This window comes from Zosterops lateralis (genome assembly GCF_965231275.1).
Source record: "Zosterops lateralis genome assembly, chromosome: 4".
NCBI classification, from domain to species: Eukaryota; Metazoa; Chordata; class Aves; order Passeriformes; family Zosteropidae; genus Zosterops; species Zosterops lateralis.
The window spans coordinates 11,458,351-11,483,706 of NC_139765.1; the positions used below are offsets into that span (position 1 = coordinate 11,458,351).

The 25,356-nt window shown below is 39.9% G+C and overlaps 1 protein-coding gene across 7 annotated transcripts in view; it reads left to right on the top strand.

The window, feature by feature from the left end:
* EPS8 (EGFR pathway substrate 8, signaling adaptor) overlaps positions 1–25,356 on the top strand; it is a 131,664-nt gene that overhangs the window by 87,818 nt on the left and 18,490 nt on the right. For 6 of the 7 annotated variants that reach the window (XM_083858820.1, XM_083858822.1, XM_083858818.1 and 3 more), the window contains 12 exons: positions 2,053–2,120; positions 4,074–4,235; positions 4,439–4,588; positions 6,917–6,999; positions 9,643–9,779; positions 13,452–13,525; positions 14,593–14,719; positions 15,084–15,172; positions 17,420–17,494; positions 18,116–18,264; positions 20,107–20,290; positions 22,500–22,633. In XM_083858820.1, the coding sequence (XP_083714946.1) occupies positions 2,053–2,120; positions 4,074–4,235; positions 4,439–4,588; positions 6,917–6,999; positions 9,643–9,779; positions 13,452–13,525; positions 14,593–14,719; positions 15,084–15,172; positions 17,420–17,494; positions 18,116–18,264; positions 20,107–20,290; positions 22,500–22,633 (1,432 nt within the window). The remainder of the gene's footprint in view (positions 1–2,052; positions 2,121–4,073; positions 4,236–4,438; positions 4,589–6,916; positions 7,000–9,642; positions 9,780–13,451; positions 13,526–14,592; positions 14,720–15,083; positions 15,173–17,419; positions 17,495–18,115; positions 18,265–20,106; positions 20,291–22,499; positions 22,634–25,356) is intronic. The other variant, XM_083858824.1, reaches the window with a different exon arrangement.

Below are 25,356 nucleotides of genomic sequence, written 5' to 3' on the forward strand. Positions count from 1 at the left end.
GCAGCATTTATAAATTTTACAGTGGATGTAAACTTTCTTAAGCTTGTTTAATTCAATAGCATAAAACTTACATTTTGGTTCATCTAAAAGAAGATAACACTCAAAACTGAGTATTGGGTGGATTGTTAATCGAAAGAAGTAAATTTTTTTTGTTTGTTTTGTTTAAAGCATATATTCTTTCTTACTGGACAGTATTTAAGTATCATTTACAGTCCGCAGCAGAAGACTGCTAACTGATCCCCACTTAGAGGTGCAAACAATTCTGTGGGATTAAACTAGATACTGCTTTTTAATCCCTATGTTTTATTAGAAACAGATGGACTTTACTTCTTCAGATCATCATCCAAACAAAAAAAGAAAGGTAGCAAATGAGACAGTGCTGCTTCACTGACTGTGTTGTTGGGGTGTGCATGTGTGTGTGTCGTGGTTACAAAGACAATCAACTGAAAAAATGCTTTCAGTTCCATGCTGCAAAAGCAGAAATTGTAGACACAGACAGAATAATCAATGCTGATCCTCTGCCCTGGGATTTCAGAATAATGCATAATGAAAGCAAGATATCTATTTTGAAATATTTACATACCTGGCTAAAAATTCTGATAATTTGTGGTGTTCTTAGATCTGACTGTTTGCTCTGCACACTTCTCTTGCTAAAGCAAACTGAGCAGCTGCTGTACAGGATTAGGATGGCTCTGTTGCCTGAGTGGCATTTGTCACCGTAGGAGGAGGGGGGCTTCAAGCCAGTGATATATTTCAGAAACTTGTTTTTAACAAAAATCACGGAGAAGGGAAGAGATAATGGTGTGTTTATAAAATGTGACAAATGCTTCCACAAGCACATGTGAAAATGAGGGCGCTGCTGTCTTTGCACCTGGAATTCCTGTGTGAAGGAAACCTGGTCACAGAAGAGACCTTTGTAGAGAGGCTTTTATGGACTCCTCACTGCAGATCTCTGTATGTCATAGAGCTTGGTAGCATTCAGATTTTTTTTTTAATTTTATTTTGCAAAATGTAACTTAACCTTCTTGTCAACAAAATCACTTTTATTTTGCCTCCAACTATTCCAAATGTGATGAAATTGAAAAAAAAAAAAAAATCAAACCACTTATTTTCTCGAAGATCAGAAATAGAGATTTTTAATGAAATATAGGAAAAAAAAATTATCTGCTTCCAGAGGTTCCTTGGACCTCTCTTGGCCATGTCGCCTACCGACTTTTCACAACAAAGCTCCAGATCAGATGCTTGAGTGGTTGTAGTGAAAAAAACACCCAAACTTCCAAATGTTGCATTCATTTTGGTTTTTCTTCCACTAGAGTTGAAGAGTGTTCATCAGTATTCATCTAAATTCATTATTTTGTAGTGTGGGTGTGTGTTGTGTCTTCATCTTGCTTTTCTCCTTCCTTTCTCTCCTGGTTTAATGTGAATCTCTTGTAGAGACTAAAAGGCACATAATGTTTCTGGTTTTGCAGCATTGTGTTTTGTTAGCTGAAAAATATTCCTGTTTAAGGTTTTTTTGATGTGTGCATGTATATTTCCATGCCTATTTCTACATTAGCAATTCAATGAATTGAATATTTTTTTAAGAAATAAAGGATGAATTAGGTGGGTTTTTTTGTGTATGTGTGCCTTTGTCTTCTTGCAGATTTAACATGAGAATTATTTGTATATATCAGAAAATACTTTTGCTTTCAAGGATGCTCATGCAGATACAGTGAGCCCAGTGCTAGTTGTCACAGAGTGGCAAGCCAAAGATTTTAGTAATCAGGCTTCCCAAGGCAGTGTTTCCAGTCAGAGCACTGCTCCCCTCGGGTGTCCTGACTCACTGGATGAGATAAGTGGCTGTGGTGGGCACCCACCAGCTCTGTTAACATTGCTGACGTAAAAATGGTCCTTGTGCTGGACCATGTGGGGCTGGAGGTGTTTTGTGCTGAAATACAGAAATTAACCACAGCTTATCTCCTCTTCTCGTGTATACAGCTTGTCCAAAGCATCTCTGAGAAGCAGTGAGGGCATTGAATGAATAATTATTCTTTCTTTTCCTCCCACCTCCAGAACAAAGAAAGAATTATGCACGAGACAGTGTCAGCAGCATATCTGAAACGTCACAGTACCATGTAGAGGTGAGTTGAGAGTGATACACATATTACAGCTCTCAGTTACATGTGGTTATTTTTGCCTACATGGGGGTTTTTTGTTGGTTTTTTGAGGATATATAAGCTTGAAGGCAAATGCATCTTCCAAAATATCCCACCAGCCCGGGGTCACTTCAGAACAGATTACACTGAAACGTCTCAAATTCTCTAGCTTTGCCATAATGAGCTGAAATCTGGATGTGGAGGGATGTAAGCAAAGTTGTGTGGAGTTTGGCAAGCAGACAGGACTTCTCAACAGGGCATCAATTCAACATCTTGTGCTGCCCTGTCTCCGAACCTGGCTCCTTGCAAAGATGAGGCAGAGCTGCACGGTGCTGTGCTGCTGGCAAGGCACACTGGCTGATATTTAAAACTAATACTCTGATCAGATCTAATCAGCAGAGCTGTTAGAATATTCATAAAGTGCTGAGCATTAACCCCTCAAAGCCCCAGTGAGTGGAATACGTGGTAGTTGAGTACATTCTGCCTGCACAGATCCTTCCCCAGTGTGAAGAGCAAAGTGTGTGACTTGCTGCCTTAAGCTGCTTTGCAGAGTTACTTGCATGCTGCTCTCATATTTAAAATATTCAGCCTGAGTAGCTGGATGTAGCCTGCTAAGCACTTTTGAGTGCAGTTCCTCCTTTTGTAGCCTTACTTTGGCTCCAACTTTCTCCTGCTGCCATCAGACCACTGTCAGGGGTTAAGCCAAGTCTTTCAAGCACCGCAGATTGTCAGCTCCTTTTTGCTGGGTTTTAAATTATCTGTGAATTTGGGAGATGATATGCAGAAGACTCTGAATTTCAAGTGCTTCAGTCCTATGATCAGCTTGCAAATGAACACATGTGTTGGTTCTAATTGCCTGTCTATTTTTGTGTGGCTTCTTCATAATGATTATGGTCCCGTACTGGTATAAAAATTAGTGCTTGCATTTGGAATCTAAGCATGCCTGGGTAAGCAGCCAGTAGAGAGTTTGTTTCACTTCTTTTAAATACTTTGATTATATGCAGCTTACACCTACTTTCTTCTCTGTAATTACCATGCGCTGTTATCCAGTAATAGAAGAAAGCACAGTTAATTCTTTTTTTATTATTTTTATTTTTTTAAAGTTATTTAGAAGACAGATATGCAGGCATACATTAAATGTGGTTCAGCTTGAATGAGTGTTACCATATCTTCAATTAGAATGTGAAGGTGGATTTTTGCCTAAACAAAATGAAATAATATTGTGTAATTTCTTGCACGGCTGGCATGCTGAAGGAGAAACTGCCACAGCCATAATGGCAGGGAAGCTAGCTGAGGTGATGTTTGTGAGGTGCTATTTAGTTTCCAGGCCATTATTTGAATCTGGAGAATATTCCAAGCTGATGGTGAGCAAAAGTAGTGGCTATTTTCTTCGGTAGTGCACACAAAAGTGACCAGCCTGTCCATAAGGTAGCCCAGTCAGATGCAAGCCCATCCTGGTTGCCACCAGCAGGGCTACTGGCAGCTCTGGAAGAGACGAGGACACTCCAGGTCAGGGTGGTGCTGGAGCTCCATTGGCAGGGAGCTTCTGGGAAGCTTCTGCTGGCACCTCCTGAATTCAGCTTGCCAAGAGAGAGACAGGTTTTCACTCCTTGAGAAAGCTAATTAAAACTCGTGGTTTAATTCTAGCTTTGATACCTGGAGGATGTCAGAATGTGCCTTCAAGTCTTAACTGCTTACAGTAGCAGGGAAATGACAGTGGGTGTCTAAAAGCAAGCTGCAAAAATAAGTTGACTTAGAGACGTTGTGGACTAAACAGCCTTCCTCATGTCTTAAAAGTGGGGTCTGTCATGTACAAAGGCACTTTTTACTCATGAATAATTTGCATGGCTCCTTCCTGGCAGTTTAAATACTGTCACTCCCAAACAATAGGGAAAATTGCAATCCTAATTTCTTTTAAATGCACATCTTACTCACCAGCACTTGACCACCTTTGTTCTGGACCGAAAAGAGGCAATGATTACAGTGGATGATGGGATAAGGAAGCTGAAATTGCTGGATGCCAAAGGCAAAGTGTGGACTCAAGACATGATTCTTCAAGTGGATGACAAAGCTGTCAGTTTGGTGGACTTGGAATCAAAGGTAAGATCTGTGAGTGACAGACTCATTTTCAGAGATAGAGGAAAAGGGAGCGAGCAGAAAAACCATGTATGTGAGACTGAGGATTTTAATTAGCTTATTATCACTTTTCCTTTTTAGCTCATGCAGTTTTCCTGAGATCAGGACATTGTGTAGTAAGGTGGTATTTTGTGTTTTCTTCTTTTTTTTTTTTCCTCTTCTGACAGAATGAACTGGAGAATTTTCCTTTAAGCACAATTCAGCATTGCCAAGCTGTGATGAATGCATGCAACTACAATTCAATTCTTGCATTAATATGTAAAGAACCAACCCAAAACAAGCCTGATTTGCATCTTTTCCAGTGTGATGAAATCAAGGTAAGATAATAATGATCTGCTATGACTTATTTGAATAGGGGAGATTGTACGAATTGACCAGTACAGTGGATAAAGATAAATTAGCTGATTCATAGAAAATAATTCTGTACTTTCTTTCTTGTAAATATGCTGTATGTTTAATGCACTTATGAGATCAGCACTACTTATAGTATGTCAGTAAATGTAGCGTAGTGTGTATTGCAAAGGAGTAATCTAATATTTAAGCTGAATCCTTAGTAGATGTTCAAATACATCCTTTCTGTAAATATTGGTTCTTGGACTCCATATCTGCTAATTTAGGTTTGTAAATGCATAAAGCTCTGGAAAATTTGGTTTGCCTTCGCACTTCTGAAAAAAGTGGTATAAAATAATTTGAGTTCTCTCAAATTTGTTTTATAATCTGCAAAGAGTTCATCTGAGCCCTGAGTCTTACCTACTCTTTCTGCTCTTTTTGTCACTGACCAATTAAACATTCTCTACATTCTCACCTCTCTGCATCTCTGCTCTGCTGGAGAGATCTTGAAAGGGAAAATGTTCCTGGCAGGAGGGGCAAAACATGGAAAGAGATTGCTTGTCTCTGATGAAAATATTACCTTCAAGTGTAATTTATTTTTTTAATGTATTCTGCAATACTTCTTTATTTCTGAGGTTCTGAATATTAATTCGGTTAGTTATTCTCTGTAATTCCAGTTGATAATTTCATGGAGATTTCTTAATTCCTTTGTAGTAATTTGTATTATTTTCTTGAAACAACAGACTGTTAATCACACTGTGCAACAGTTTTGGAATTAGCGTGGTGAGAGTGGTGTGGGGGTGATTAGTTATTGTGTGATTTGTTGGACAGAATTTGCTGTTTTAAAGGAAAATGGGATCCTGTCAGAAGTTCAGGGATTATTGTGTTAATAAAAGCAGGGATCCCTTTTGAGGTGTGTTTGGACCCAGCTTCTCCATGTGTAGAGTTTTGGTCTCTTTTCCTTTTTGAAGTTGTTCCTCTGTGCACATATAAAAATGTAGAGTACATAAGCATGACTTGGAAGTCCAGTATTTCCCTTTGTTCTGAAGTATTGTTTGATTCTGTGGCCATACCTTAGGGTTTTTTTTTTTTCCCTAATCATGATTTTTTTCTGGTTTTGAAAGTTTAGGTCTTTCTCTGTTGGCTTTTCCCTGCTTTTGTTAGAAGTTACAAGCAACTAGAGGAGCTTCTGCAATAAAAAATGGTTGAAATCAATACCATTTGGGGCATTCTGACGTTTTATAAACAAGAAGAAAATTAAATAGCAAATACCAAGAGTATAGGATTAATGGAACTCTTCTGGGTTTAAGTTCCTCTGATCCCCTAAAGTTTTTTTCTATTAATTCTGTAAACTTAAAGTATCATAACTATTCTGCAGTGCAAGCCATTATAGGCTGAAAAGTCCCGTAATCCCCTTGAATCCTAAATTCAACAATGTCTTGTGGTCCTGGCAGAAGTTACATGTTCCTCCCAAAAAGATACACATTTCTGCATTCTGAGGGAAGGACATGGTCCTTGCAGAGTGAGCCAGGCACTGACAGATTTAGGCTTTGACAGCCTTTGTAGGAAATTAATTTGTCAGCTGAAGACATGTAACAGAGCATCCTAAATCCTGCGAGAAGCCGTGACCTATTTAATGCAAGAGCTATTAAAATAATGCTTTAGACGTGCATCAAAATTTCACTTGTGGGGCCACTGGTAGAGGCAGACTGCAGTTGTGGAGTGGCAGGAATGTACAGAGTAGGGAATCTTCTGAAAAATTCATCTTCTGTTACATCAAAGAGAAATTGAGGGCTGTCATTATTTCTGGAAGGAAATTGTGCCATTACGAGTCGCTTTCTTCATGCTTGTGCTGCTGCCATCCGTAGTAGTTTTGCTGCTTCTATATTTAGTAGATTTTTCTTTTTATAGCCTGAGACAAACAAAATACTCGAGACAACCAAAAATTACGTATGCAGAGGGAAAAAGTAGCTTATGCAATAGGGGTTGACTTGAGATAATTACAGCTGTTTAGACAAATTTGGTGTCTAGATTACGTACTTGTGTGATGAGATTGGAGTAGTGACAAAAATATCAACTCCCAGATTTTGTTCTGGGGCTTTTTTTTGTTTGGTTGTGGTTTTGTTTGTTTGTTTGTTTGGAGTTGTTTGTTGTTGTTGTTTTGTGGGTTTTTGTGCGGTTTTTTTGTTTAGGTATAAAATAATTTGTCCCAGTGTTTTTAAATAAATGGGATTTGATAAGGTATTCTCTATCTAAAGGTGAGATATTTATTTCAAAGACCTGATTCCTGATGTTTGCTGCTCCTGTCTCCTTAGGCTACCCATATTCATGACGATATTGAAAGTGCAATCAGTGACAGCAAAAGTGGGAAACAAAAGAAGAGGCTTGAGACACTGAGGTAAAAAAATCCAATTTCTTGGCAGTGTATAGGATCATCAAATATTGTGACAGCATTCAGAGGCTCTCTGGGTCTGCCTGCTGTGCTGTCTTTTGGGGTTTTTGGGGGGGCTTGAGCTTTTTTTTCTTTTAGCTGATAATATACTTCCAAAGCTATGTGTATTAAAGCCATATCTTGCTTTAATAATTTTCTCATGTTCTGTCAATTTATAGTGTCAGTCTTACTTTTCACAATTCCACCTTAGCTGAGATCCACTAGCCAGACAATGGCATTGCATGTCTCAGTTCTGCATGTGGGTCATGTAATTCAGAATTTAAATTAAAAAACACAAATTCCCCATAACTCCAAGCAAATAAGATTATGCTAAAAAGTTTTGGGATCTGAAGATGTTAAATAAAAGAGCAACTGAAGATTGAATAATCTTCCTGCCTGTTTAACGATGCTGAAGACTTCTTGTTTCCCTGGTAGCAAAATCTTCTCTGCCAGTTGGAAAATGTGGGGGAAAGAATCTCTTGGGTTTAGAGAAGATTAATAGAGAAATGAGATGTTGCAAACAGAGGCATAAAGGCAAGGGAACAAATACATTATATACTGAATGGTGATGGCAGTAGCTTGTTAGAAATTCAGTGTGTAACTGCATGCTGATAGCATCTCTCAGTAATAATTGTGTTCAGATAGAGAAGTCACTGCTGGATAAAAATTAGAATGAGCATATAATATTTCTGGATACATGTTAAATTCTGATGTGCAACTTACAAAGATTTCCTAGATCAAGAGGAACTCCTAGAAAAACAAAAGAGAACTTGAACTGTGTCTAACCCTATTTGCAGGTTTAAAATTAAATAAATAGACTTTACCATTTGTGGGACTGTTGCAAACCAGGTATAAGCACTAAGAGGCAATCCAGAGGGGCTCCAACACACTGGATGTGCTGGGAAACTAATGAGATTTAATTGGGGGAAGAATGTAGGTCAATACATCTGTTGGGACAAATAATCTGAGATATCAGTCTCCCAGGGCTGTGAGGCCCAGAGGTCAAATGTGGGTGGCAGCTGAGTGCTGGTTCCTCCCTGCTGGCTCATGTCCCTGCTGGCACTGGGTCACAGGGAGAGACCCTCCTGCCTCACTCGGGGTCTGAGGCATGGTTGAGGTGCTGCAAGGTTGTTGATGAGTGAAAGAGGACTGGAGGAAGAAAAAGCAAAAGAAATACTTTTTTGTTGTTGTTACTCACTGTTCCAACACCAAATGACATTTGATGTTTTGTGGTCTTGTTGAATGCTGTGAATGAGATGGGTTTATAAAAGATGAATCTAAGGTCAAGATCTAGTTTTTAAATTGAGCTCTGGGGAAGGAATGGGGAGGATACATATGACAACAGTTACTGTGATTTCTTTTGTCTGTTGGTATCAAGCTGCAGAATGAATCCAAAAACCTCTTTCCTTACAGTATTTAAAAGTGCACTAAGAACTGGAAAATTACAGGTGGGAAGAACATTGATGTTCTTATATTAAGAGAGGATGAACAGGCCCCTGTTACAAAACAAATCAGCCAGTGAAATTGGTTTTGTTGTGGTAGGGTTTTAAGCAAAAGGTGGCTGAAAACTGGCCAGGTTTAGGGGACTAGACACTTGATTTGTGGTGGCTGAAAGGTAGCTTCAAATCTTCTAATTTTCTCTCACACAAAAGACAAGTCCCACCCTTACAGCTGCATGTGGTGCTAAAAATGCCACCTAATAGGTCCAAAGCACTTAATTTATTATCTGTGTAAACTGGCAGGTCTGGTCATGTTTTTTGGCACTGCTTGGGGATTTCCCAGGTGACAAAGACTTGCTAACCCCCTGGTGGAGTGGGTTCCCTGCTGCATTTGACATTTTTACCCATCACTGAGTGCTGTTTGCTTGGCAACCCCCATGTACACTCTGCAGTCCAAAAGGTCCTTGTGAAGCCTCCTCATTTCCTCTGAGCAGGCACTAGAGAACTCTGAAGGTCATGGGGCACCATTTGTGATGGTTCTGGCTTCTTTTTCTGCCAAGGTCAGGATTAATACACAGGAGTCTCAGTTTTGTGTTTAGACTCGGTGTTTATTATTTCTTGTCAATTTAGAGTCTCACAAGTTGTGAGCTCTAACTAGCAAGTTAGAGAACAGAGGTAAAAAGGAGCATCTCTCTATCTCTACAAGGTCTTTTCAGAGACAATCCATCCAATTATGAAATGCCACCTAAATTATTTTTACTTTAAACCCAATGACTAACTACTTGAAGTCCACAATGTGGACTTCACCAACCAATTACAGAAAACCACCTAAACCCATGGAGAAGAAGGAAGAAGGTGAAGAAGAAGGATCCAAGCAAGGCCCAAAGTCCTCCATCTTGCCCCATACATTACTATATACTAAAATCCCCAACTGAAAATTTTCACCCTATGAGATCACACAATACTATTCAAACCACACACCCACAACCCCAGTGCCATCACCCAATTTCAGAAGCCAGTTCCAAGGGCTCAAGTCAAATGCAGTGCCTGCCCGAAGGTCAATGCCCCTCCAGCACAGAAAGCCTGATATTTTCAGCCTCCAAGGTTCCAACAGAGAACAGGATGTTTTTCCTTCCAGTGTCACTCACGGGCTTTTCCCCTGTTCCTGCAGGATGCTGTCCAGAGCCGACAGCGCCATCCCGCCGCCCCCGCGGGCGCCTGCCCCCGTTCCCCCAGGGACCATCACCCAGGTGGATGTGCGGAGCCGCGTGGCAGCCTGGTCAGCATGGGCCTCGGAGCAGGGGGACTGTGAGTATTCCTGGGGGGCACAATTACCTGGTGGGTGTTCCTATGAATTCCCCAACAAGCATCTCCTGTGAAAAGGCTGCTTGGGGTGGGGGCGTTCAGACAAAGCAGTCAAGTCCATGCACGACACACACCAGGGATAGCTCAGCAAAGAGAGGCAAGAAGGACCTGAGGTATGGTAATTTCCAGTGAAGGTTTATTCCAGCATGCAGAAGGGGATCAGGGACAAAAGACAAGACCATGTGGTGTGTTGCTTTTATCTTCTTTTTTCCAGGGTCGGGATTAAATGTGTGAGACAATATTTTTTGTTTGGACTCAGATGTTTATTCTTATTTATATTACAGTCTCACAAGCTGTGAGTTCTACAGCACTTCCAGCTAACAAACTAAAAATGGCCCCCGTCTTTCTCTCTCCAAGGCCTTTTAAGGATAAACTGTCCAATTAAGAAATGACACCTCTATTATTTTTACTTTTAACCCAATAACTGACCATCCATGGCCCGCAATGCAGACTTTTCTATCCAATTACAAAATACCACACAGACCCATGAAGAAGAAGGTGAAAAAGAAGGACTCAGCCTCTGCCCTAAAACCTCCATCTTGCTTTATACGTATACATTACTATATTCTAAAACATCAAACTCTTAAGTTTTCCATCATGTGATATTACACACTTCTATTCAAACTACACATTCATAATCCCAGTGCCATCACTCAGTTTTGGAAGCCTTTTCCATGGCCTCAGGTCAAATGCAGTGTTTGCTTGGGGGTCAGTGCCTGTCAGCACAGAAAGCCTAAAATTCTCAGGGCTCAGGGTTCCAACAGTGGTGTGCACAGCCTTAAATAGGGGTCAGGAGCCAATGGTCTGAGGGCACAGGGGTGGTACGAGGGGCAGGGCAAAGGGCAGTGCCCTATAGGGGACACGGGGCCACCAGGAATACCACACCCAATGGGGAAATAGGGAAAGGAGAAACCACGAGAATTAGGGACTTATGGGGAGAGTAAAACTGAGGTAGATCACACAGTGTTGCAAGGTACCATGGGGGAGGTCTTTTCTTTTGATACCTTGGGAAGGCTGACCTGGAACAGAGACTGGACAGAGCTGGAGAATGAAGTAGATATTTATTGAAAGACCTTTGGGATACACCTTGGGCAGGACAGGGCCTGACCAGGGCTATACCCAAGGTGGACCCAAAATGGTCACAAAATGGCTGACAGACCACAAAGTCATCTTATATTTTATAAGTTTTGGTCCATTTGCATATTGGGGTTTAATTGTCCAATTCCAGCTTCAGGTTGTGAGGTCTCATCCTTCTTGTTCCTCCCTCCAGCCCACCATTGTTTGTACTTTTGGGCCTGAAAGTTGTCCTTGGTCTTGAACAGGAAAAGGATTTGTTTTGTCTCCCTATTCAGTGAAGAGAGCTGAGTGACACTGAATGTGAGGCTCAGAACTGCACCCCATGGCAGCACAGAATCTGAAATACATAAAAGCTCAAATTTAAGGCATCATTTCCCCACTTCAGAGGCATCACTTAGAGCTTAGAAATGCCATGGAATAGAGAAGACATTGTTGAGAGGGAAACTGAATTGGAAGCAAGTTTCAAACCATGGCCTTGCAAACAGACCAGATATTTTTGGAGAATTAACTGTGAAAGATGCATTGTAGCAAGACCATGTGAGGTAAAATAATAGGTGATTGGTGTTAGAAGTATTAGCATCATTATGTGGCAAAAGCTAATGGGCTGAAAAGCATTTATAAGGTATTGTAAACAAGAAATAGCTTGGCTTCTGGTAGAATGGCATTGAGTTTTACACCTCTTGTGTCTTGCCCTTCTACGAGATTGATAATGGAATAAAATCTTAGAAAAACTCCTCTCAGTTGCCTTGTCTCTGCAGAGCTGTGTTTTTCGAACAGCCAAGGGAGTGGATTTTTATGATGCTTGGTAGCAACAGAAGTACTTTGGGAAGAGCACTTTCACAGTGATGGTAGCTGGATGCAGAAGTGGTTGCACAAGGTTGTTCTGCCCTCACTGGGAGCAGATTTTCCCAGTCTGGTTTGAAACGTCCCAAGCCACTGCTGCCTGATCTGGGGAGAAAGATCTGTCACAAAGTGACTCATCATTTACTTGCATTTACCCATTTTCTGGATTCCTGTTCAGAGCTGCTTTTACTTGTGCTTATCTGGGTGTAGGTTCCAGATTTTGATCTGGGCTTTTTTTGTGAAGGTGAGAACAGTAACAAAGTAACCTAATGATGCTCTCCTCAGTAGCAGATCCAGGTATTTTGGACAATTAAAAAGTATAATCATGGATTAAAAGGTGGCTTGAGATCAGCATTCTTTATTTACATTATATTTATAATGGCCAGTATGGCTAATTAGTTTTTGTGGGGTTGGTTGTTTGTTTGTTTGTTTTAATGGGGTTTTCTTTTTTTGTTGTTGTTTTTTAAGCCTTAACAAGGAAATGCTATGACTTTAACATTCTTAATGGATTGGGATATTTCTGATGGTTATTTATTCTGATTTTTTTGATGGTTGTTTCTGAGTTTTTTACATCCCTAAGGGGACGTAAAAATATTTTGATCAGATTCCTTTAAAAATAAAAGCTTTTTAGAAAGAATAAAGTTCCTTCTATTAAACAGGCTAAAGAGGTTAAGATGAAGCCTCCTTTAGTTTGTTTCCTTGGGTTCTTCTAATAATAGATATTAAGACTGTACCATTAAAAAACTTTGGATTCTTTATAATTTTTGTTTTATTAAATTATATCCATATCCCTTAGCAAAGTACACGAACTGTGCAAAGAAAACAACTACAAATATTCAGGGAAATCTGAAATGTTAAGAATTATTTAATCTATGTACCTGCAGTATTACATCTGTTTTGAGTAAAAGTTGTCTTGTTCTTCTGCTTGAGTTCTTCCATCAGAAAAGTTTCATTAGTTTAGTGTCTTGTCAGACCAGTTGTGAATCTGAGTTCCTGTGGTTCCTTTTATTCCACTCAGGTGGATCTTTTCTAAAATGTGTTTACTGAAATCCCACCTGCTCACAAATGCTGTGCATGCTTAGTGTGGGTTAAAAATGCAAAACTTATAATTCCTCAAAAAATTCACCCTTGTTATTTTCAAAAGAGTCACTGACTCTGGGTGTTGTAATTTGGAAATACCAGTTCTATCACATCATTCTCACTTCTTTCTGGGTTTCCAGACTTGGCATCCCTTTTTGCTAATAATTTTTTACATAAGAATTTTCTCAAAGCCACTGCACTCTTTCTTGCTTGCTTCTACTGGAAGCATATAGCTTTTAGCATATTTGCAAAATGAGATGATTCCTAATTATGTTGTATTTATAATCTGCCACTTTATGTTGATTTTTTTTTAAAATTTAAAGCCTGGTACCATACTGCTGCAGAACTTCATTTATGCAGTTAAGTAGACTGAAAGCACATACAGAAGCTTTTTTTTTTTTTTTTTTTTTTTTTTTTGTGAGGCTTGACAGGATCAGGCATTAAGGTGCAAGATTTTCAGCTTTTGTAGAGTCCTTGCAAAGGGAATGGTAGGGTTTTGTCCATCTTTTTCTTACAGTAATGTATTTTAAAGCATAAACTGTACAGAAATTGTTATATACTAACACACTAATCCCACATATATGCATGTCTTATTCTCTTCTTCCCTCTTTGCAGATGAAAAGCACAGACAATACCATGAGCAGGAAGAAACAGCAGAGATGATAGCAGCCAGGATTGACAGAGATGTTGTAAGTGAGAAGCCTCAAATGATGTTGCTTCGTGTCTGTGAAATTTTGCAACTCTCCTTTGTGGGAAGACTTTTCTCCACAAGGGAAATTCAGTTCTGGAGTAAAGCTTTCCAAGCAGCCTCTGCTTGTGTGGTAGATCTAAAATGAACAGGTGGCAGTTTCTTTTCTTAATTTTCTTTTTTTAAAAAGAAAGAAAAACACACTGAATATTTATGACAAGTTCTCTGCTGTGAAGAGCTGGAAATATAAATTGTAATTTTTTAAAGTAGATTGATTTCAGCAAACTATGTAAGGATAAGAAAATTCCATCAATTTAGCAGGACTTGGATATGTGTAATACTTAGAAAATGACCGTGAACATTTCTGAAGACAGATGAATCATGTTTATTTATAACTTAAAGCATTCCTGCGTATACGCAACAATACTGGGCATGTTCTGTGCTATATGCAGGATCAAATATTGCCCCATGTGTCATTTGTAAATTTCTACTTCTCCACTCTTCTCTTGCCCTCAGCAACATCAGAGGGTCTTGAAAAAATCATGTTGGGACCTGCTGGATTGATGTCTCTGTGTTTTCCTCCTGTGGTTAATTCATTCTTCTCTAGTTACTCTTTGAAATCAATTCTTCAAAGAGCACTTCTCCACAAACAGCTTAATTTGTAGAGAGCTGCACCAGACAGCTGCTTTTAGTACTAAAGGATATGATGAAGTTAAACTCTTTATGAAAATGCTGTCCATTCAAATAAATTGCTAGATTTTGTTTTTGTGTGCTCTCAGCAAAAATGTAATATGGAAGTAAATTGTGTAATTGCAATCTGAGCTGAACTATCATGTTACACATATTTTAAAAACTTCCAGGGGACCTACATCTTTAAAAAAATTAAAACTTAAAATACTTTATAGGCATGTAAATTTAAAAAACACAAGGAATCTAAATACGGAATGTTCCAGCATGGAATTTGTTCCAGGGAAGCTATTGGTGTCTGGGAGTCTGGACATTTCAATTTCTCGAGTATTTCTGCTATAGATTTTGTAGAGAAACAGTTACTTTTCTTTTCTCCCACAGCAAATTCTGAACCACATTTTGGATGACATAGAATATTTTGTTACCAAACTGCAAAAAGCTGCTGAAGCATTTGCTGAACTTTCAAAGAGGAAGAAAACTAAAAAAAGTAAAAAGAAAGGACCTGGAGGTAAGAGTTTGTACTACACACAATTCTATTTCTCTCAGGGTCATTGAAGGAGCTAGGAAATGTCTTCTTGTGTGGTTTTTCTTAATCAGTGTAGCAATTTTCTCTCAATTTGAGCACAAAAGTTCCTATGCAGTATATTCTTAGAGGGAAACATATGAAAATCATTTGCTTGTCGTCAGTGGGGAATGACTAATTAGAGATGTGACCACAGAATATGCTCCTGCCTTGGTTCTGTATTTACAAAACTCTGTAAGACGGTAAAATTATGATGCATTTTGTTGTTTACTATATCTGGAATATTTATGGAAACTATATACATATAAATTGGTGGATAAAAAAAAAAAAATCTCATTTTCTTCACCAGAGGGTGTTCTTACTCTCCGTGCAAAGCCACCACCTCCAGATGAATTTGTTGACTGCTTCCAAAAATTCAAGCATGGCTTCAATCTTCTGGTAAGTGATAGCAGTGGGTGTGAAATGTGAGGCCAGACCAGGGCTGGCCATGTCTGGAATAGCTTGGCCTCTGAGCTTTGGAATTCTGCCTCTCAGGTTCTCTACACATAATGACTAGAGGAGCATGTTTGGTGTTCAGCATCATTGTGTTTCTTGCTTTCCTGGTTCTTTAAAGCCTTTTACTTGGGAAATTTGGTTTTGGATCATAAGAGAATTCCTAGGAAGGGCTGTGGGGCTCACAGCTCTGTTGTGTGTTTGCCAGCTATCACCAGCCAAATTTGATTTTGTTCAGCCATACCCATCAGACTCCCTGTGCTTTGTTGCCATCATTACTCAGGACCTTCTGGCCTCAGAACATTCCACCCAACAAACTGCTGTCTCTTTATAGGTTCTCAGTAAGCAGAGATGATAATTCAAGAGCCTTCTGCTGGCATCTCCTCTTCTCCTCCTGTTGAAGGGAGGCAGCACATGGGACACATCCAGAGCATTTGCTGTCAGACATTTGATTGTCCCTTCCAACTGCTGGGGAGGCTATGCCAGTGGGGGAAACCACGCTTGAATTCCCTGAGTCAAATCAGCTTCCTGGGGAATGAATTCTCATTGCAGGGCTGTAGGAAATATTTAGACATGTTAAAAATATCTTTAAAAAAAAAAAAAAAAAAAAAAGCTGCATCAAGAGTTGTGGTTCTGACCTGAAGGGATTGTTGTCTTGAGGGAGGATGAATATCTTGGTACATGCTTATCCTTCTTAGTAAAACATAATGTCCAGGGTTTTTTCCATTCTTTTTACTATATTCTGCATTTAAATTTGAGGATTTTTACCCAAGAACAATCTGTGCATCTTTGAATCTTTATGTTCTGTGCTGGAGAATTCACAGAATGTTTTGGTGCTCAGCAGCATCTGACACCTGGTTCTAGTGTTGCTTTTGAGGAGTTGTACTGTGACAATGCTTTAAAAATGCTCTACTTCAGCATCCTAGCAGGAGCAACAGAAGCCTGAAATTTGTGGTTTATGTCAGCCAAGGAGAACTGTATAAAATGAAGAATCTGGTTTGAAAAGAAAAGGAGTAGCTAGAAGAATAAAATAAAGTAGAATGGAAATTGTTTTAAGACCTCATGCTGGAAGCTTCTAGAAATGCCTGCCATCTGTCAAAGAGCTTTAGATAGACTGGGACTGGGTTGTTATGACTGAGGAACAATGTTTAGGAAGTTATTAGAAGCAAAAACACATCCTCCTCCTTTCTTCATTTGGAGGGACAGTTGGATGTTAAAGCAGAACAAGGGTAGCCAAAAGCAGTTTGAGGAACAGATGGCAAGATGCAATAGAAACTACTATAACTTTAAAAAAGCACATTTGGGCTTCTTATTTCTGGAACCTGCAAAGCCAATGGGTGATCAGTAGATAAAAGAAATTCTCCAAGGAGCCATATCAGTGAATTTTAATGGTTTGGGGGTTTTAGATTTTTTTTTTTTTTTTTTTAGGTGGTGTTTGGTCATAGGTTGGGCTTGATGATCTCAGAGGTTTTTTTGGTAGAAATATCTTATTATAAGTAAGAGATAAAGTGATAAATGAAATTCAGTATTGATAGATGTGATACTCATGGACTGGTGAGAGAAAATCTCATATATAGAACAAATTAGAGCAAAATGTTGATGTAATAGAGATTCCTGGGAGAAAGACATCTGTGTTCAGTGTGACCAACCAAGCAAATGGTAAAAGTCATCAGGGAAAAAAAAGACAACAGAACATTAACAAAGAGCATCAAGATGCCATTATGTTACCTGGCTTGAATTTTTTTGCCAGTGTAGCAAATTTGAAGAAGGTACAAGATGGACAAGAATGCTTGAAGGAATTACTTCAGCTTGGAAAAGACCAGATTCAGGAATAATGTAATAAGTCTGTAAATGTTTATGAGCATTGCTATAAAAGGTGAGTTGAGAACGACAATTTAGTTTTATTTGGAGAGCTTGCAGAATATTATTGAAAGCAAGAGGTCTCAGGTTTCCAAAGGTGATGCTTCTTCACAAAGCATGTAATTTGGTTGTTGAACTTTCTTGTTTGGCACAATAGGTGCTAAAATAAGCATGAGGTCAAGAGGACTGGGATGGATGAGCACAGACACTAAGTGGGAGCTGCAGGCCAAACACTGGACTTGCCTGAGCAGGGATTGCCATTCTTATGGGAAGTATTTATTGTTTTAATAGTTAAACGTTCTTTAAAAGGTACCATTTGTTTTATTCCTTCAGGCCAAGTTGAAGTTCCATATCCAAAATCCTAGTGCAGCTGATCTGGTTCATTTTCTCTTTACCCCACTACATATGGTAAGGTTTTACAAGTTTTTCAAGCATTTTCCTTCAGAAGTCTTGTATTTATATGCTCTGTAACCTTTTCAGTGATAGCAAGATTGAAACATTGTGTCCCTGGACAGTAAGTAGGAGAAATGTTTGTACCTCAGGAGGAGGTTTTCTTTAGAAAATAATTTATATCCTTTTCTGCATATTTTCCCTTCTGTTAGATGTATTTATTTAAATCATCTTCAGCCTTGTGTTACACTTTGCCATTATAATTTTTAACTAGCAATAGAAGAATTGAGGTTCTCTACAAAATGCAGGAGGAGAATTGATAGCATATTTATTGAAAGTATGTGTGGCTCTGATCAGTAAAGTGAAAATAACATTATCCAGAGTGAAAACAACATTATCCAGTATTTAAATAAAAAATGGTTGATGACCAGAACAACAGTTCTCCAGCAATAAATAATTTAGTTAATTTGTAGGACATCAGGACACACTATTAGATTCTCAGAGGGGTTTTTACTTCTGGGGAGGTGTTTTTATGAGTAATGACTGTTTCTTAGCAGCACTGTAGATAACATAAATTCACAGTCACTTCCTTACTGACAACGTGTGTGTTCTTGGCACTGTTTTAATCCTTGGATTCAGGTGGTGCAGACAACAGGAGGTCCAGAGCTTGCTAGCACAGTGCTCAGCCCCCTCCTGACAAAAGACACCATAGACTTCCTGAGATACACAGTCACCAGTGAGGAGGGACAGCTCTGGATGTCCCTGGGTGATTCATGGACCAAAGCCAGGTGAGAAAAATCTTCACATTTTAGAGAACATTCTCTAAAATTGAGTTTATTGACATGGTCTTAGCCAGGTTATCCAGCCCCCCATAAATTCCATATTACTTTGTTAGGATTTGGACTCTTGAGAACTATTCTTTGAAGGTTTTGGAGAGGAACTCTTCAGCTTTGCTGGGATTTGGGATCTCAAGGAGAGGCAAAATGCAAAGAGAATTTTTTTTTTGTCAGTGATATCTAGAACCTCTTGACATAATCTTCTGTAGTACCTTTTTCTGAATTGTCCCATGCGTGTTTCCAGTTGTTTTTCACCATTATTTTTCCAGCCTGTCTCTATGGAGTTCATTAAAAAACAATTTGAAGATGCAATAGAGTGACAAAATATCAAATAATAAAACATTAAATAATAGCTAGAAATGTCTGTTTTCAATTTCCAATAATAATTAAAAGTTAAAAATTCGCAATGTCTTTACTTCTTTTAAAACATCATAATGCTATAAAAATGTTTATAATTGTAAAAAAAAGTTTATTGACTGAACTGTGCCACATGCACACTTTACAAATTGCATTTAATGGATTCACTGTTATGATTTAGCTTAGCTGAAAGTTAGCTTCTTTATGCATTTGTTGGAACACAAATGTCTACCAGGTGGATTTTGTTTTTATTAATTATTTTATTAATTATTTAGTTGATTGAAAGCCGTGGAGGGTAAGGAACGCTGCATGGAAGGAGTGGAAATAGCATTGGAGCCCTGTGCAGGGAAAAATGGATCACTGGGCAAAATAATGGGCTCCTTGTCTTGGGAAAAACTCCATTTGTTTAGTCCATCCCGAAAAAAGGGTAATAATGGAAAGAGAAATAGCTTGTGTTTGGTAGTGAAGAATGAAGCAGCTAAAATGTAGTTTGCTGATCTGTGCAGATTAGAGTTGATGGTGAGCTTGATCTCAGTATCTAGAGCTACCCTGGGGTGGGATGTGGCAGGAGAGGGGAATGATGAAATCAGGGATTACTGACCAAGCCCAGGCCTAACAGGCTGGGAATTGCTGACTGCTCATGTGACTGGCAGCATTTGTCCCTTGGTTTTGAGCAGTGTCAGCAAAGAGTCTGTTAAAAGACTGCAATGTACATCCCTGTTTCTGCTTACACTGTGAAGACACAGTAATTTCTACTGTGGGATAGAGTGTTATGTGTAGTGTAAAGGCAGAGCAGGAAAGCATGAATTTAGGTGTTTGGTATTACAACAGAGAATGCTAATGGAACTCTGAAAAGTAGTACAGTATTTTATAAAGATAAATCTGGACTATAAAACAGCAAATATGTTGATAATTCTTGTGTCCTGGAGCATGTAGAGTTGGGTGGGTGGGGTTTATGTCTGTAAAAGCCATTGGGTTGTTTTTTTGTTTGTTTTGGTGTAGCTAGGGCCCCTAAGCTTCCATGCTTCATACCTGTTCCCAGGTGTTCTTACAAAGCTGGCTGTTTCACTGAAGTCTTTTGTTGGTGCTCTCACAAAATCAGAGCATTGCAATATTTTTCCCCATGTCTCAGCATTGCAACAAGTCCTAGATTTGTTTTGATTAATCTTCTATCACCCATCCTTTGCTGTAAGGCAGAAATTGGTGTGTTTTAGCACTGGCATGTCCTTGCAGAAGCAGCAAATTCCCTCTGCAGGGAGGACAGTGGAGGTAAATAAATGTATTCTGCTGGTTCTCTCTGTTCTAGCATGATTCTGCCTGTACTACAATCCCAGCCTCTCCTCTATGCTAATAAAAATTCTAAAGCATTTCAATTTATAGGAACCCTATTAAACCAGCCTTCACGTGGCCCTTGACACCAATTTCTGATTCCCACAGAGCTGAATGGCCAAAAGACCATTTTATTCCCCCATACGTCCCCCGCTTCCGAAATGGTTGGGAGCCTCCTCTGCTGAACTTCCTGGGAGCCCCAAAGGAGCAGGAACTCAACCATTTGGCCGAGTCTGTGGCCAATGTGGCAGAGCAGCAGCGGAAGCAAGAGATGAAAAGACTGTCCAGTGAGGTAAGTCACTGCCAAAGGGCTCTGGTAGTTAGCTAATTAACACCAGCCCTTCCCTTCCTAAGGACAATAATTCTGATGTTGGTGATGTCTTGGGGACACTGACCTGAAACCTGAAATTTTTCTCTTCTGATGATTCTAAGAATTTCACGTTATTTATTTATACAATAACCTAAAACAAATCTGAAGGGGGAGAATATACTGAGGTGTTTCAGGGAGTTGATTTCACTTCAGTCTTTTTCCTGCACTGGTAGTTGTTTATGCCAACTTCACATCTTTGTTTTAACCTTCAAAACACACACACACACAAAAAAACCCCAAACCCACACAAGCACACCAAAAAGAAAAAAAAAAAAAAAAGGTGGGTGTGTGTGTATGTATATATATCTCCCAATTCTTGGAAGCAGTCTGTGTGCCTGGTTCCTGGGATGTCAGGCATTGTTTTCATGACTGGCACTGATTCCCACAAGGTTCTGGGTAAATGATTTAACCTTGCTACCTTGGCTCCCTGTGCCCATGCCTCCCTAGCACATCCCTGGGGGAAAAGGCACTGAGCAGCTTAATAGCTGTGAAATGCTGCAGGTGCTCAGCTGGAAAAAGCTGCCTGAGTGCAAAATGCTGTTTTGTCTGCAGCAAAAGCACCGCCCTGGAGTGTGGGTGATACCAGGATAATTATTCTTTCATAAGTCTGCTGCAATAGCTTGTTCAGTGAGGAGAAATCAGGTGAAAATGGAAAGTGCTCATCTCTTGGGGCTAATTGGCCTCGTGTATCTGTGTGGAATTCATCTCTCCAGAACCAAGGCTGCCTGTGGAGAGCTGTGCTGGGAGAGGAGAGAGGGAGCATGTTCTCCCTGCTGGGCAGGGCTCTGGCATCAGGAAAAGTGGATTGGGAGTTCCTACCCCTAAAAAACTCTTTTTTTCCTTTCCATTCCTGAATTCCTGAATCTTAAGATCCAGGCACACATGCAGCTCCTAGCAGAGGGGTTTCAAGGTGGAGGCAGTTCAGCAATGAGGACTCAAATGGTGGTGACACAACCACCAGAGAGGCTAAAGCAATGCAAATAATTTCTGTGTGAAGTAAAAAGAATTTCTGCTTCCTGGGTGTCTTTTGATGTAAGGCATAACCCAAGTGACACTGGAGATTTTTTTTTCCCAAAGATGCCTTGATCACAGTGTTTTAAAGAATTTTCTGTTTTTATGGGGAGTTCTGTGGGGTTTAGTTGCTTTTCATAAACCCTCAGTCCCCATAGTGAGTCTCTCTGGGTGCCACATCAGACACCTGGAGGTAGAGATTAGATGAGTAACTTTTCTGTAGCCATGTTAACAGAGATAAGAAAAAAATAAGCCAAAAGCAAAAGCAACACAGGAGAAAACCAAAAACCACAAAACCCCAGGCTTCAAGATATGGCAAATTCTGGTGAATCTCAGCCAGTCTAACTTGTGCAGCTGGATGGTATAAGGAAAGGCTATGAAATTGGCTATTTCAATATCATAATACCCACAAATGAACTGTTAAGCTTGGTCTTGTTTTTGGAAATGGTGATTAAGATCATTCTTGCCTAGAAGAGGAGTGTTGATGCTGAATTCAAGATGATTTTTTGTTGTTGTTGTTAAAAAAAAATCCTAAAGCCTTGAATGTTCTTACATAAAGTAATTATTTTCCCTAATCAAAATCCATAGGTATACCAACTATCACACTCCTTTTTTGCATTTCTTAATGGACTACAGCCATATTCAGTGAGGGTGTGTGGTGAATGAGCTTTTTCATATTATGATCTTGCAATAGACTGATGATTTCACTTCATTTCTTGCACAGACTCACTGTTGGCTGGGTAGAGGTTTGTGGCTCAATGTGTACGTCCAGAACAGAAGCTCAGAGCAGTTTACTGTGCAGTTTATTCTAAAGCAGCTCAGCCATTGTTTATGAGTTGTGTTGCTGTAGTGATATCTGAGAGATGCCACAGCCCTTGCCCCAGAGAACTGTTTCTCTGAAGAACATCCAATATTAATGCAGCGGGGCAACTCGGGATAGAAATTCCTTTATTCTCATCCCTTTGATCTTGAAACACAGAAGTTATTAACTTTTCATGGCAGAACCATGGGGCACCTCAGCATGGGGGGAATGCTGACAGGGCCCCTGGGGGTGCTGGATGAAGCACAGGGGAGGATGACACTAATCCATGGGTGGCTTTGTTCCCTTTTTGTCTTGCAGCCTCCCGGCGTTCCCGACTACCCCCCGGCGGATGGGTATGCATTCAGTAACACGGCCTACAAGAGAGGGCCTCTGCTGGACCAGGGGGCAGCTGTGGCTGCCTTTAAGCAAACTGTTAGCCGACATGTAGATAGGTAACCCTGACCCTGGTGCTGTGGAAAACTGTCCCCACTTCTTGCTCTTGGGGTGGCGGGGTCTGGAACTGCCTCTGGTTGTGTCGATGCCTTAAGTTGATGCTCCGTTTCTGGGTCGCCAGAAATTGATGCCTTGGGAAGGCTGAGCTGGAGCAGAGACTGAACAGAGCTAGAGGATAAAGTAGATATTTATTGAAAGGCCTTTAGGATACACCTTGGGCAGGATAGGGCTTGACCAGGGCTACATCCAAGGTGGACCCAAAATGGTCACAGAATGGCTGACTAGTGACAAGGTCTCACATTTTTATAAGTTTTGGTCCATTTGCATATTGGGGTTTAATTGTCCAATTACAGTTTCAGATTCTGAAGTCCCATCCTTCTTGCTCCTCTCTCCAGCCCACCATTGTGCTTTTGGACCTCCTGAAAACTTGTACTATTGTCCTTGGTCTTGAGCAGGAAAAGGATTTGTTTTGTCTCCCTGCTCTGTGAAGGGAGCTTGCTAACACTCAATATGAGGCTCAGAACTGCACCCCATGGCAGCACAGAATGTGAAATACATGAAAGCTCAAACTTAAGGCATCAGTGTCACTGTCTCTACTGGGGAAGTGTTTCTGTTTAGCAGTGGGTATTCTGCTTTTCCTTATCTAAAGTGTATCATTAAGACTCTTTTCGTATGATTTCTATGAAATTCTCTGTTTGTCTGTGATTTTAAATTGCTGCTTTTGTCAAAATGATATGGTGGATTTCCAAAACAATTGCAAGCACAGGATCCACCCACTTCAGTTCAAATTTTAGTTCTGATTTGTTTCATGTTTAAATACACTCTTTGCTCTTTTCAGAATTACAAAGAATGACAAGTCTGCTCTGAGATTTCACCTGTCCTCGTTTTGATTGATTGTTTGATTTTCTTAGCTGCTCACTTAGTGCTCCATCATCTCCTGCTTTTTGTTTTCTGGGCTGGTGTATAAATACCCACTTTCAGAACAGTGACACCTTGTCTCTTCCATCCTCCTTCAAATGTTACAGAAAAAGCTCTGAAATGTTTGCATAGCAAACAGTGTCTTTTTGAACATCCTCTTTCACCCCCCTCATTTTATCCTAAAACTGAATAACTTGACAAGATGATATGCAGTGATCCTTGGCCCTTGTCTCTGGGGAGAATTTATACCAGCACAAACTGTGGAAGCAGAGCAGTAAAGAAGCATTGGAATTGCTCTCCTGTACTAAACCATATCCCATATATACTATATGAAAAGTATTTTGTCTTACGAGCCATGGGAAGATGTTTAAGTTTTGGAGATCAACTTGTTGGTTAAAGCATCCTCAATGTAACTCTTGATGAAACCCTTTTCAGAATCCCCAGTTTTGAGCCATGTGCTAAAAGATCCTGCTGTTAATCTGCATGCAAGCCAATTCCCACATGGTGTGCACAATTATTTTCCTGAACTTTGGATTTATTCTTCATTTATTCTTCATAGCAACAGCAGCAGATTAGTCATCTCTCAATTGTTTTCTCAATCTTGATTGCCTGTTGCATTCTTGTCTTGAGACCAGTCATCTTGAAATCTGGATGATCTGCACTCCAAATTCCTTTCCCTTACCTGTAAGACCTGTTCTGTCCTTTCAGAGGAAGAATATTCCATGCAAAGGTTTATGCCTCCACTTCAGTTTTAGAGAAGGAGTCTTACTGCTTTGAACTGTTGATGATATCAGGGTGTCTGTCTGGAACTGAAAGAATTATCCAAGCCTCTTTTGTGGAGGGTGAAGAGAAATGGGTGTTTCTAAGAAGCAGTTCATGAAAGGCGAATTTTGTCTTTGGAAAGCTCTGGAATGAGACCTGCTGTAGTGGTGCCTGTTTCTCACCACTAATGTAAGCCATGCTTCCCTTGGGTGATGCAAATAAAGTGTCAGAGCGTTAGACTTTCAGTGGATATTAGGTATTTCAGGGACTCTGATGCCACAAGAGCACTGAAGAATTTTCAGCGAGATTTGTGCTGTTTCAGAGTAGCAGTTTTTTGCTGTGTAGTTTGGCTTTCACTGTCATTTGAAGAAAAAGCTCTCTGGAAGTCTCTGCAACCCTCCAGGCTCTCGAGCAGTGGACAGTGAAGAGCTGAGGCCCGAAATTATGGTATATATGACAGACAGTAAGAAACACAGTGGAGGATGGATGGAGGGAAGTGATCAGAATATTTGTGCCCAGAGTAAACTGGCTCATTAGGCTGGGCTTGAAAAATAAGGGTCTCCTCAGAAGCATTTTATCTATTGTCTGGCCCATGCTCTGGGCATGTTGCTGAGTTGAGAAAAACTAAAATGTAGACACTTTTAAAAATTCTTCCTGAGGTATATTTTTTGAGGGGATTGAGATAGTTAGGTGTGGACAAAATAGTTATTGAAATGATTTTGGAAAGGCTGCCTAAAAGTAATAATATTGTCAGAGCTACATTAGTCATATCTCTGAGACAGTACGAAAGAAAATAAAAATTAGATGAATGTTAAGCAGGTAGCAGGAAAAATTGGTATTACTCACATTGTTCAGCCTCATAACAGCTATCTTTCAGGCTGGGGTCACCCCCTGCTTTTCACTCTCTCCTTAAATACTATTAGTGTTTTCTCTTTCTTTCAAAATAATCTTTCAATCTACATATGATTTTCCTTGGTTCTGCTCTTCAAGTCAAGGGAGACAGTTCTCCACAGCCATGCAATAGCCAGGTAGCTGCTGGATT